General features: G+C 41.1%; 1 protein-coding gene across 1 annotated transcript; it reads right to left on the bottom strand.

The window, feature by feature from the left end:
- Positions 1–740: 740 nt before the first annotated feature.
- rnd1b (Rho family GTPase 1b) lies at positions 741–10976 on the bottom strand. The gene is made up of 5 exons (XM_080898327.1): positions 10707–10976; positions 10113–10200; positions 4199–4308; positions 3941–4075; positions 741–3762 (listed from the first exon to the last, which is right to left on the bottom strand). The coding sequence occupies exons 1-5, from the start codon at positions 10824–10826 to the stop codon at positions 3517–3519; spliced, it is 699 nt and encodes a 232-aa protein (XP_080754453.1). The 5' UTR covers positions 10827–10976; the 3' UTR covers positions 741–3516.
- Positions 10977–14790: the final 3814 nt, after the last annotated feature.

The raw sequence follows: 14790 nt of genomic DNA, 5'->3' as shown, positions 1-14790 counted from the left end.
TGCTCCGGGAATTTTTTTTTCCATTAAACAACAACTTTAGAACTTTACACTATAGGTGTAAAACACCAAACAGATAAAGTTTATGAACATTTTGTGAGGATGGCATTGCATTTTACAGATAAGAATAGAAAATGTGAGGGCATATGTGTTGGCTGGCTTGCTTGAGCTCATCTGAGACACTTCCATAGCTGGCAGCAACCAGATGTGGTGCATTTGAAGATGGACGAGAGCAGATAAAAGCAGCCTTTAAAAAACAACAACAAAACACCGTCACATAACTTGATTCAATTAATTAAAATAGGATAGAATCTTTCCTTCTTCATCCCAACATGTTACTTATGCAGGTAAACATGTGTTATTTACATTTTTTCCCCACTCTGGCTATAATTCCCTGAACGGTAACTAAGATCTAAGATCAGGATTGTGGTAATGGAAAATGACAGTAATCCGCCATCATCCTGATATAAATTTACTCTATCCTTAATGAGGCAGTGACACAGAGCCTGTTAAAGGAATTATTAGCTTCGCTTGAGTGGAAAAGATAAGCACCTCACTTCCTGCAGACGTGACTGGGGAGATACTGAGCAGATGTCTAGTGTAGTGTATTGTTTCATAAGCAAGTGATCAAAAAAAATAAAATAAATAAATAAATAAATAGATAACAAGAACAGTGAATTTAGGATGCCAAACGGGGCAAGCTTTATTCAACACAGCAATAAAGAAGAAGAAGAAGAAAAAAAACAAAAAAAACAAAAAACAGTCAACTTTTGAAAAAAGATTTCAAACAAATGTACATGTCAATCAACAAACAAACAAAAAAAAAGAAAAAAAAAAAAGAAGCAAAATAGCTACCAAATAAATAAATCACATCAGCAACAATACTTCCATCAGACACCCTCGAAGATGCTGTACAATGACTATAAAACAAGAGACGGTATGTACAATCGTACAACTTTAATAGGACATGCTTAGGAGTTTGACTGCACCATTTTTACCACACACTGACTACAACACAAAGGCTGCATATTAACTGACATGGTCATTGAGCCGCCCATGTAAACCATCATCAGAAGGCCTGGCAGAGAAAAACCCAGAGAAAAATATCAAGATTTTTTAATTTTTATTTGTTTTTATTATTATTTTTTTTTAAACAAGCTACGCAGTAAATGCTTAAACGATGCAGTAATAATGGATGTGGGGATGTCTGCTTGTGAGCTAACCCTATCTGTCCACACAACCAACCCAAGAGCCAGTCTCTGTGTTTCTGAGCTGAATTGTTGCTAGGCAATGCTGAGGAATTTTGTGTGTGACCATGAACTGGAAGCCTTTGTGCAAATCACCACTTTAAGTTCCTCCAACTACCAGGGGCAGTCCACAGCTCCGTACAGACAGAGCAGCCATTTCAGAAAAATCTCAAAAACAGCACGGAGACTCACATCATGCCATTAAATACATAAAAACATACACACACGCACACGCGCGCACACAAAGAATGGAAAAATAGCTTTCTTTGGACAGGGCCAGCCTGTGCAGTTTGATTACTTGTTCTCCTTAGTCCCACATTATCCCCCCCCTCCACCCACACTAGCCCTTGATGAATAATTGCTAGACTTTAATGTATAGTTCAAATTTGAAAAAAAACAAAACAATAAACAATTCACTTGAGGCATACTGCCTCAGTGGTTTTATTATGATTATGTTGAGCTGACAGCAACAACTCAAATAGCATGTTGTTCCTTCTTGTTTGGAATACTCTGATCTAGTTCATAGCGCAAACGCCGTCCTTGGTTTTCTATATACCGATCACCACTTACACAGGGGGAAGGAGGGGCTATATCAGCAGCCTTTTGTACAGCGGAGATTGAAACAATCTCTAACATGTCGATCCATGGAGCACTTATAGCATGACAGTAATCACAAAGCTGCGTTGTTATTGCCACGCAGGTTACTTTTGCATCACAAAGCACTTAAATCGTTATTGCTTTATGGTTAGAAGCATGGAGATCGATGCTGCACACACACATAACCATGAAGCCTAAGATTTAAGCTCAGAAAAGCGTCTGATTTTTCCCTTTGTTTTTGTTTTTTTTTGCAATGTAACCTACAGTAAGTGCTGCTTATTGGATGTGAACAGATTTTACAAGTGTGTGCAAAACAAAAATCAGTCCTTTTGGAAGAATTGAATCAAGTTGAGGGTGCTACATTGCATTGATGCAAATGTGAGGAGTCCACAGGCATATTACAGTAATTACAGTATTCAAAAATCTCATTGACTTCTGGGAACTCAATATGAAAGGCATTTTTTTCAAAACTGCATACCATTTGAGAATTGTTGAAAAACTGTCAACAATGCAATGCTACAGATTTTTTACTGAAGAGTGTCTGAAAATACAAACCATTTCAGGTCAGTCTGACTTCCATGTAGGCGTGATCTTATTCTTTTTAGATTTGCCTCCTAACACCTTAACTCGTATCGATAACCAGCCACGGTTCAATAATCAACAGGCTAAGCAAAGCTAAGCTCAACATTGAACCGACTGTGGTTAAGCTCCTGGTCACCACAAGAGCAATTAAATGTGTCTATCCCACCAGACTCCAGCAGTGATAAAAGACACCCTGGAAGTCCAGCTAAACCTCTGCTTATATTTTGTGTCCGTTCCGCATTTCTGCAGTCGTTTTGTGTACACGGAGCCTCTTCAGCATCTTCCAGTTATTCCACTGAAAGCTTGCAGAGCAACACTATCCAGAGCTACACAGCCATGCATCAAGAATCCGTGCAGGCTGGCATAGCCTAGACTGCTGTAAGCACAGCAGCCTGTGCTCACTGCTCTCATCCCTGCTGTCATCACTGCTGAGACAATAAGAACATCTCTCTATGTAATAGCTCTCACGGTTTGTCCCATTGCTCCCTGTACATCTATTCTATGTACTTCCAGTAAATGGGGAAACCAGTGACACACTATTTCACACCCCACACACCTTACTAAGAGGGATGTACAGGATTTTTGCTATTTCCTGATGGTTTCATGCTAGATTTATTTTTTGAGTTAAAGAAAAAAAAAAAATCCACTGAATTTTTCGAGAGGCATTTACATCACAAGATTAAACGTCACACGTTGCACATTTCCATTTCGGACAAAATCAACATGTGCCTATAGATAGTAAAATTAGACAGATGTAACACCATTGTAGTTGCATACTGTTCACAGGTGAAAATAAAATGGTAGCTTGGTGATCAAACCTCGACTGATATTGTTTGTTCGAAAGCAAAAAACAAACTAACAAACAAACAAAAAATAAACAGTGGAAAAGGATGGAGGTGCACTAAAAGGTTCAGGAGCAAGTGGACAGCGAAGTGTCCACCTCTTCTGAGTGGTGTTTGGTTTCTTGGGGGGGTGAGGGAAGGATTCAGCAGGTAACCCTGATAAAACCATCGTGCCCACCCCCCCTTCCCCGAGACCAAAGACGCAGGGGATGTGGGTTTAATGTGAGGACTGTAACCCAAGAGGTCTCCACTCACATTACCGAGCAGCTCTTGGCCTTCTCCTTCTTGAAGGTGGTGGAGATCAAATCTGACTTGCTGGGCAGGTGAAGAAGTCTTTTGGAGAGGCGTCGGGTGGGGCTGGGCTTCGGGAGAGGCTGCAGCTTGTTGATGCAGGCCATCGCAGCGGTGCGGAATACGCTGTGAATGCTCTTCTCCGAGGTGAACGCCGAGCACTCGAGATAAGCCTCTGCACCCAGCTGCTTAGCCATAGCAGAACCCTGCAATAAATGAAGCAATAACCGATACTGTTCATGATATTCTTCCATGGTGCCGTTTAATTTTTTCCTGTGATATAGTGTGGAGACAAGTCCTTTGGGACGGGGTGTTACAGGAAAGGCATATGTGTAAAAATCTGCACACACACACATGGATCTTCGTTTGTTTCTTTTGTCTTACCTGTTCATAGGTGATTGGAGTCTGCTTCTGATTGGACAGCTCCATCAGTGTGCAGACATCTGTGCGAAGGTCGGTCTTACAGCCGATGAGTAAAATACGTGTGCTTGGACAGAAGTCCAGAATTTCAGTTTTCCACTGTGGACCCAAAAAGGTGATCAGTTGGTGTATGGTGACAAATAGTCTGTTAATACACTTTGGAGTCACAGTAGGCTACAAGAGAGAATAGGACTTTGAAGTAAAGTGACCTTAAGTCATTACCTTCTTCAGACTGCTGTCCACAGTATCTGGGCGGCTGATGTCAAAACACAGCAAAACTGCATCTGAGTCACTGTAGCACAAGGGCCTCACATTGTCATAGTACGGAGAACCTTACAGGAGAGAGAGGAGAGCAATGTTATAACAAACTATGAAAATGTAGACAAAAGTAGTTTTGCATTCCATAAAACATTTCCTAGAACTTTTGGATGCTCAGAAATATTTTTAATCATGTTTTTTTAAGAGGAAACTTCCAGTTTTGCTGCTGTTTAACCAGGTCTAGTCTTCTTTAATATGCCAGGTCAATTAATAGTAACTTCATATTGCTGGTTTGTGTGACAAAAGAGAACTCCTGCATAGCCATAGTTAGGTGTGAATGAACACATTTGCTGTTCAGGTTATTTAACATCTGATGGTACAGAAAACTGTAAAAGTATGTTTCTTAGATTTACACTTTACATATTACTTGTTAATGCGATTTGCACTAATATCTCTCTCTCTTCTTTAATGTAACCTCATGTTTATTTAATTTTCATTGTTTTATTAAAAATGACTGTTATACAAAATTTATACATACATAACAGTATATGCATCTGTTGTTAATTGTAGGCTGTGCCATTTTTATTCTTTATCCTGCTGCTGTAACACAATAATTTCCCTTGTGGGATCAATTAAGTATCCATCTTAAATGTGCAATGCTTCAAGCTACATTTGTAATATAAAGTGTGTATACATGCAAGTTTAGAGCAATTTGTTTTTTCATTTTTAATTTAGGCCAGATCCAAGAGCTGTGAGAACAGGAAGTTGGTAAAAAAAAGAAAAGAAAAAAAAAAGAAGATTGAGCAGGAAACGAAGAGCAAGAGAAATCATCTGCTTAAGTTAGGTGTGCGCGGCATCACTTCTTCCCACTGAGCTCCGCTTTGCTGTTGCTAAAACTGCTACTTTTGCTGCTCCTATATTCTTGGCTGGCATTTTAGAAGTGAAGATGACAATCGAGCACTAAATCCTCATTGATCTTCTCTTGCAGTAGATTACGCAAGTGGAACGGCAGGGCTCGGGGCAGGCAGACGCTCCCACTCATGCTCAGAATCCTTAAGTAAGCCACCCACCCCCCCAAAAATCCTCTGCTCGGCAAGCAATACCTCCAGTCCCTCTGTTACCACAGCAACAGCCTTGGAATCCACCATCTACATCAGGCATTCCTCCTGGCTCTCTGTAAAGGCTCGCCTTAACTGCCACTCAATCATTTTACACCACTAGCGGCCCACCCACCTACTGCTGGGGACATTCCTCTTCTCTGCGACAGAGTTTGGGACCACAGACATATGCCCATCACACAAAATGATTCACATGCGCCGGAACCACAAGCGCTAACACAGACGCACACTTTTTAAATTCGGATGCATGCAGAGGTGAATCTGGTCCCTTATCAGATGAAACAGAAGAGGGGCTGCTCAATGGGATTAACATGTTTACTTTAGTCTGTGTGAATCCCAAAAGGGATTCAGCGTTCCTTTTATAGCTACAGATAACACAAGCAGTCTGTGTAATAACTCATTGCACAACCGTCCTAATTGATTTACGGTGCAGAAACAATGCAGCAGAAGAAAACATAAAAAAAAAGCACATGAAACACGGATGCGTGCATGTATGTGTACACAAAAACGGATATGTGCTTATGAATACTTAATGATTTTCCACATTATCAAAGGGTAAAACTGAATTTGCCAGCTGCTGGGTGCCGTGAGTGGAATAATGACAAGCTGTGATGAAATTCCTCAGGACTCAATGTCCTGAAGAAAGTAAACACTGTTGCAAAAGAACAAAGGAACATGCTTGCGTTACAGCTCCATTTCCATGCCTTTAGAAATAAAAATGACTTTTTTCTATTCTTGAGTTAAAAAAAAAAAAAAAAGAGAGACAATTTGATTAAATTATTTACAGATGTCACATATAAGAAAACACCATCGCTTTTACACCACATACACCTAATTGTAGCAGAAAAGCCACAAACACAACTTTGTGTTTGAAGAATTTGAGACATATGTCATGTCACACATGTTAAAAATCACACATGTTAAAATCAGAAGGATTAGAGACACTAATATTACGAGTTTCGGTGCCACGCCATATACGTGAGGTATATAATGGGAAAGTCAGAGGTCGGGTGCTCCAGAAATCGTTTCAATCTCCTGTGAGGGGTTATCACAGAGCCAGCAAACAAGATGTGATTCTGCATTAAATGGCCACTGATCTAAATGCAACAATCAATGGAAGGCTACACCAGAGGTCCGAGAGCCGATGCTTTTAAAGCTGACAAATCAATTAGCCTGCCAAGATGGAAGGGGGGATGCAAAGGACATCTAAGCCTCCCCCACCTTTCTTTCTTTGTTTTTGGTTACTATTGTCCTCACATATAAATAAAACTTCTATTTGTTGTGTTGGACAAACAATGCACAAATCAGTAAACATACTGTACTTACAGCAACATACAGCACCTCAATATTAGTATTCAAACCCCCCGTAACATGTTACTTGGCATAGGCGCAGCTTCGGCAGCACCTTCCTTACACACCAGGGCCTAGTTTCTAATCTTGGAAGAAATAGCTGTTACTATTGTGGCAAGAAAAAGCCACAGGAAAAAGAAGAGCGGGAGCCAAAGTATACCCTACTGAGCCATATCACAAAGAGACCTCCTCTGCCATTAATCCCTCACCCCCTGCAGTGTAATATCACAGGTTACTGCTATCTGTCTCTTTCACTCTCTTCCCTTCCTTTCTCCATTGCAGCAAACCACACAATGGCTTGGGTGCTCATGCAGCGCCTATAAGCATGGCCCAAATTATGGCTTTCCTCCTTGCATGCCTCTATACAACAGATGGAGAGTTTCTGAGGCATAAAACATGGAGAGTGAGGCAGAAAAGAAAAAGGAGTATAACCAAATTCTTGTGGCTGAGCTGAACTTCATCCGTCTTGATGGTGCGGTGCCCAGATCTGAGTGTTTGAGGTGAGGATTGGGCCTAAGTGGATGTAGGCTTCACAGGGCTGAAGACGGAGGCCCTTGTGTTGAAGGCTACAGGTGGGGGAGGGGAGGATCGGCTTTGTGTTTGCCCGAGCGAGAGTATAACTGTGTGTCTGTGGATGTGTGCTAAAATCGAGTGAGTGACATAGCCTGTTTTCATCATTAGCACTCCTCCTCTCACTACGAAAATGCGGAGGTCAGACAGATTAATGATCCAGTGATGGGATGACTCACAGATATGGGGACGAGAGGAGCCCTGCGCCTCCACCCACACTCAGCCGACTGGGAGCTGTGGTGCTGCCGCAGGACTACGGACTTCACAGCACGCTCCAAAAAACATATTATATTGCATCAAGCAGTTGTTCCCTGGATTCACATAAGCCAGTCAGAATTAGTGCTGAAGCCCCCTGCAGGGTGAAGGAGGTGCTTTTTTCCTAAGCGTTATATGATCTGCTAACAAGCTTTACTTTGACATCATCATAGTTGATGACACTGGATTAAGAAAATTAAGTCCAACATCAAAGAGTTTGATTTAAAAACCCTGAAATGTTGATTTGGATAAAATAAGGCAGGAAACATTTGAGAATATAGCCGGTTTTTCTCAGATAGTGTAAACTGATTGTTGGACAACAGTCCATGAAACATTTAGCAAAGCTAAACACTACTAATAAAAAAAAAAAAAAAAAAAAAAATAGATCACTGATGAATCAATGATGGAAAAAGATGGAGGAATTAAACTGTACCTGCTTACAATTCTAAAAAGCACCTAAGTTTTACAAACTGGGTGCCTATTAGAGAAATCACATGACATATGGTCATCAACATGACAATTAAATATTAAAAATGCCCCCTTTTACAATCCAGCAGAGTGTTTCATCAGCTTAAATGGACATTGGATTCATTCCAAGTCAGTCTTATGTATACATCATACAATAAGTGATTATATAGACACACACACACACACACACACACACACACACACACAGTACGATCTTGAACTTCAAGGCTTCGTCAGCAACATCATTAAACCTGAAATAAATTACACACCAACATCTTAATGGGATTTATTTTCACTATCTGTGCGCTACACCAGACAGAGCTCAGCTTCCCTTCTTTCCCCTTTTCCCCAGCATTCCTGATCAGATAAGCCTGGTTAAAACTGGTGGATTGATTTTAGACTGTAAATCCATATTGGAGCTGAGAGAAGGAGCCGCCTGCCATGTGGAGCCAGTGATGAGGTCAGTGCAATCAATGAAGGGGAGCTGGGATAATGAGGAGACCGTCTCAGTGTGGTGTGGGCCAGGGTGGCACAAACTCCACGCAATTAGAGCAAATTACAGCACAGGAGAGGAAACTGTGCGGTGTGGCTAACAAATACCCCTTTCTGCCTGTCACCCATCACCACGAGCCTGACAGCAGATACCTGTGATAAAAGAGTCATCTATAAAAGATGAGGGGGAAGGGGACCACATGCGGTCTCCTCTGAGAGTGTGAGGGGCAGGTCTTTTAAATCAAATCTATTGTGAATAAAAATAGATTTTATTTTTTTTGGCCCATTTTCAAATAGTCTGCTATGCACGTGCATATTGTACTCTTTTGTACTTGGTATTGAATTGTGCCATAGGTGTTTGGTAAAGGGCAGGGAGTGGCAATCTATGCAGATTAGCCAGAAAGTAGCAAAGAGGGAGCAACAAAGGGAACGCTCAAGTGAAAGAAAGAAAGAGCCACAAACTCACTGGGTCAGTCAGAAGAGGTTGCCCAGCAGTCCCATTCACAGTCTTAATCCCTTGCATCATGCTGTTTGAGTGGCTGACCTGGAGCAGCATATGGAGGGGGAATGCAGGTCACTAGAGTTTTTTGAGCTCCCTCCTATCTGTCTGCTCCAGAAAAACTGTCCTGCTCAACAGAATGTAGCTCTGTGTGCCCATCATCCCTGGGCACCAGGCCCACTCCTGCTGGCCAGACCAAAGGTCCAAAGTCTGGGATTAAAAAACGGGATTTGGTCTGGGGACGGAATTACACTCACTTTTCTCCTCATTTTGCCGCTTTGTGATAATGGGAGGGGGAAAAAATATGAGAGCACAGTAAATACTGCATCATCTCATACAAATGGGTCTGTTATATAAAGGATCTGTTGTACACAGACACAGGTGTGCACAAAAATGAATAAATAATCACACTTGTACTGCCAGTGTGACCTAGTCAGGCTGCAGCACGAGTGTGGACGGAGAGGAATGTGGCCTGGCGAGAGAAACTATTGTGCAGCGAGCATGAAGGGAATCAAACAGGTGCTGCAGACCCGTGCTCGCAGTATTCAGGTCAACACTCTGAACAGCAGATTTCCTGGGAGATCTACAATGACACATTGACCCTCTTTTTCACGCTTAGTGTAAATGAACATATGATGCACGGAGTCAGCATTAAAAACAAGCGAGGCGGAATAATCAGTCTTTTCTGCCCAGTTTTTCCACTGCAACACGCTTGGCACAAAAATGCACTTGTAGATCTGCAGAGTCCTTTACATCCAGACACATCCAAAAAGGGGGACACTTCATATCGGAGGAAATTTAATTTGTAGTAAATGGGAGATTTGAAAGAGTATATAGTTCAACAAGTACACATCCCATGTACCTCTGCATCAACAGGGGGGAAATAGACTATAAAGCCCTTCCCTAAGTATTTACCAATGTTTAACAACACAATGTTTCCATTTTCGTCCTCCAAAATAAAAAAATGTCATGACGAAAATGAATAACTGGGAAAAAATACAGAGACTGGTGTTCCAGCAAAAACAAACACTCATTACATTCACGCGGCATTGCCAAATCCTCTTCAGTGCGGCAAGCAGGACTGCAGATCACACACCACATGCACACGGAAAAGGTGATCGGTTACCTGAAGTGTCCCACAGACTGAGCTCCACTCGCTGCTCTTCCAGTTCCAGACAGGCTGTGTAGTTTTCAAATACCGTGGGCACGTAGGTCTGGGGAGCAATTAGCAACACGGTGCCGTTAGTGGGGAGTTGTCAGGCAGCTACAGGTAATGGAAGTTAACTAATCAGTGCTATACACAAAACACACGCACTGACCAATAAAACAATAAGACAAATCTATATCTCTTCTCAATTTGACAGAATTTCGGATCAATTAATCACTTTAATCGCTGCAGCTGCAGGAGATATTCAACGCAGGCCACTGTGAAAGGAAAGCACCAGCTAAGAATGCGCAGAGAACATAATTCCACTGACCACATGATGAAACAATAATGCTACCGATGATATAAAGGTCAGTAAATAGGAAATAAACTTAAAAGCAAGAAATTTTAGGAAATGCGCAAGCAATATGTCACTATCCGCAACAGACGCACTGTTTTCTCCGTGCCGTTTCCAAATCATTTGATGAAAACCCAACACCACGATTGTCAAGAGAACACAGGGCAGACTTTTCTGCTCATATATTTTACTTCAACACGAGTCACATTTTTGCATACCTCTGGATAACAATCCTTCGCCAGGACTTGCAACATCGCCGTTTTTCCGCATTGAACGTCTCCCACAAGAACCAGTTTACATCTCACCACCAGCGGTTGTGTATTTCTCCTTTCCTTCATGATCCCAACAATGCTCCAGAGGATTTATTTAGCAGAAAAAGGGAAAGACAAAGAAACAGCAGAACAGCCCAGCAATTGTTGTCCCAGCTTGACTGAGAAACCCGGTGTCTCGCTCTCGAAGGATGCCCGCAGTTGATCTGATTGAATTTGCCACTGCGGCTCTTTATACAGGCAAGCAGCAGCCAATAGGAGCGCAACATTCCACAGGCTCCCTTTACTGCACTCGAGTTATTCTGTCTGGGAGGATGTGACAGCAGATATCTCGAAATACTTCCAAGATTATTGTGCAAGAAAGAAAGTGTAATAGATTTAGACGCATTTGTCCACGAGTAGGACTAAAAAATTGTAATCTCCCTGTGCAATCATCGGTTTACATAGTTTTATTTTTTAACATAGAAGATTAAAGAACAATGTAATCTGCAGCCACCCCCTGCAGACTGTTGTTGTGTCACCTGTGTGTCTTGTCACAAACTGACTTATTAAATTGACTCGACTGGCTGAATCGATAGCACCACTGGCTGAGAACAATGGGGCTCTCCCTGCTAATTAGTTTATTTTGATTTGCACTTCAGTCAAGTCACATTTATTTAGCAAACACGTCTCCTTCGGCTTTTTTTTTTTTTAAATGTATTTTTAAAAATTATTATTAAAAAAATCATCTCTCCCCCATTTGTGGGGCAAATTATGTATAATCTTTGACTGTCTGTTATTTAACACTATTATATTATATAGAAGTGTAATAGCACAAACATCATTTTGAAAGCACTGATTGATAGATGGGAATGGCGCAACGTTGGAATGATTGTTTACCGATCAAAGGTCTGACCTTTGTCTGTGTGGTTACTCAGTAATGTCATCATGTTGACATGCGGTGGGACGGTGTGAGGCCCCCCTGAGGTGACCATCTATCGGCTTCCCACAGGGTCAAGTCAGAGGCCTGGTCTCTCAAAGCCCTGGAAACACGCAAAAGCTGACTTTCACACCCTGGAGGTTATTACTGTATGGAAACAGCGCCTCGTTGTTAGGAAAGGGGAAATTAAAAGATAAAAGTCAATTAACTTCCCTCTTCTTTGTCTGGCGACCTCCTGGCTAATTTACTTACTGTTGCCAATCACAGCTCTTTCAGTTTTGACCCAGTGGGTCAAAGCAATTTGCCTTTGTTCACAAACAGCTCATATCATTCATCCGTCGAGCTGCCTTGTCTTTTACAGCCTAACGTGTCTCGCTGCCATCACACATAAGGTTGTTAATAAAGGATGTGACTGCAGGGGGAAATGTTCTATGATGCTGTTAGCCTTTCATTCCCACCGTTGATCACATCTTACCAGGTAGTACTCTCTATTTGGTTTGTGAGGTTTGCTCAAATAAATTGAAGTTTTAGTGTTTTTAGAGTTTGAAGGGTTAAAGAAAAATCTATCTAAAAATCTTGTATTGCTTAGATAACAGGAGAAGCTATGAAATCAGGCTAAAGGAAGGCAGGGGTGAGAATAACTGTGAGGGCAAGTAATAAACTTGTATTCCACGATAAAAATGTGTGTTTTCGACTAATCCAACAACACAGCAACTCCAGTAGAAACAATGTAAAACCTCTAAGCTTCATTACTTACAACTAGAGCAATATCAATATACATAATTATTGCATTTTAAATATTTAATTACAGGTCAGTTAAAAAATACTTCCCCACTGATCGGTAAAGTAAATAAGATACAGTGATGCAGAAAGTATGAAAAAGAAAAGTTGCAGGTTACGAACTCTCTCTAACCCTTCTAAACTAACTGCAGCATGACGTCTGTGTGATCACCACAGATGCCCTCTGATGGGACAGAGACAGGTGGCTGTGAATAATCATCAGGCATAAAGTGACACCTTCCAATATGGCTGGTACAGGGAGATGAGGAAGAGAGGTAGGAGGAGGCTGACTGCAGGAAGCATTGACACTTTAGGCTATCACACCTTGATGTATTGGGTGACAGTGTTGGTAGCTAAATCAACAGACTGAGAGTGGCGGCAGTCTACAAATAGCCCCAGAAAAACAAACAAAAGATGAGTCAAGATTCTGATTTTATTTATTTATTTTTCTGCCACAAAATCGTCACCAGATGGAGCTGTAACCCCGGAGGTCTGGCATAAATTTAACATGTGCTACATCAAATTAACACACTTTAAGCATCATTTTGCATTTTTTGAGTCTCTCCGTAAATAGGCATCGATTCGATCAAATATGGAAGTTATATAAATCTGTCAGTTCGTGAAATATGGTTTTATAGAGTACTGTACACAGCAGCTACTGCAGAGAGAGCTCCAGGTTTTCCTGCTTTGCTTTTTCATTTATTTTGAGTCCAGTCCTTTTACCTGGCTGTTTTTTTTTTTCTTGTTTGTTTGTTAAGCCACCTAACAGTGATCTGTGCATCATTTGAATATAAAGATCGCCTAAATCAAGGGATTAACCAATCTTGTGTCTAAACATAACAAAATATTTAGAAAAGAACCGATTTGAAATTGTATTTTTAGTCACCTTGTTACTAGTAACCTGTACAAAATACATTGAAAAACAATCCATAGCAGATGAACACTAATTGAAAGTCATGTTCATGATAAATAAGAAAAAAATCCAGCAAGAACATGACACGGGGCCTGATGATCCATACACTGCTTAATGAAGCCTCATAACGAATGGTTGCAGTGGAAGGATGGCTGTCAAGAAGTTCATCTTAAGGAAGGCAATGAGAGAGAAAAGGCAAATTACACAAGAACAGAGCCCAAAATCAGCAGCAGGTCAAGGTTGTCAACATGCAAAGAGTGTGACTGGCAAAAGCCCAAACACACTGCCAGTTTACTAAATGCAAACCTGGAAAGAAAAACATCCAATAGAACATTTCCAGTCCAGTCTGGGCCTCCCCAGAGTCTGGACCTCAATACTGATGCAGTGTGGAATCATTATAGAAGAGAATGGACTCAAAGGCTGGAGGACTTTTCCCGAAGACGTCTTCAAGAAATGACAAGGAAACTTGCCTACAAGACCGATCGAGCTGTGTTAAAGAATAGATGTTAGATGTTAAAGATGTCCATACTAAACATTGACTTTCAGTCTCATTAGAATAAAAAAAATGTCTGTTTTTGCCTTATAGACTGTGTTTCCATGTATGTTTACACATACACTGAGCCTATTTCCCAGTTTTTGCTAATAAAACAGAAAGAAATGAGGGGTGGCTCAAGACCTTTCCAGGGTACTGTAAGCCCTGGACCAATGGTAAAAGATGATCATGTTCCAAATAACATGTATATGAACAATGTTAGCAGATTTGTTTCTAACTCTAATCCCGTGTTAGCCTGCTGTGTTAACCCTGGTGAACTGTCCAGGGTGTAGGCTGCCTCTCGCCCAGCTAGCTGGGAAAGGCTCCAGCCTCCCTAGTGACGCTTAATTGAATAATACAATAATATATTGCTTACATAGGAAACACAGGTCATAATGAACGAAACAAGTGGCTTATTAGTACTTATATAAATTATGTTAGTAGATTGTTTTTCAGTGAATGATGCAAAAGTATGTGTGGGTTGATTATAGAGATCCGGAATATGTTGTTAAATTTGTTATGACCCCTCCCACCCCTTCTTACTATGCTAAACATGGGTGTCTCAGCCAAGGTACAACTAAGGGAAGAAACTTTCTTATATAGTAGAAGATTTCCACAAGATTTTTCTTCCTCACATTCATCTGCAATTAGTCCAGTAGTGTAGTTGGGCAGTGCTATGGGGTGGCTGGAGGACAGACTCACAACTTTAATTTCAGTTTGTCTCAATTTTGTTTGATTGATGTCAAAATGGGAAACTGCATCTTGTTTGTTGCATAGATAGCTAGAATGCTACTTCTGCCCTCTGTTGGTGGTTTTGTGAATAGCTGATGAAAAGTCACATGGCACACACAAACGTTAATGAAATGTTTTTTTTTAATTCACCTCCTCC

This window comes from Rhamphochromis sp. 'chilingali', assembly GCF_963969265.1.
Source record: "Rhamphochromis sp. 'chilingali' genome assembly, chromosome: 12".
NCBI lineage: Eukaryota > Metazoa > Chordata > Actinopteri > Cichliformes > Cichlidae > Rhamphochromis > Rhamphochromis sp. 'chilingali'.
Note: the sequence above shows the minus strand (reverse complement) of the source record. Positions and strands in the feature narration are given on the sequence as shown.

Coding starts and splice junctions, on each gene's coding strand:
- rnd1b (XM_080898327.1), bottom strand. CDS start 10,826: ATGAAGGAAAGGAGAAATACACAACCGCTGGTGGTGAGATGTAAACTG. Junction 4,076..4,198: donor TGGACAGCAGTCTGAAGAAG/GTAATGACTTAA, acceptor TTGGGTCCACAG/TGGAAAACTGAAATTCTGGA. Junction 3,763..3,940: donor CTCCAATCACCTATGAACAG/GTAAGACAAAAG, acceptor CATTTATTGCAG/GGTTCTGCTATGGCTAAGCA.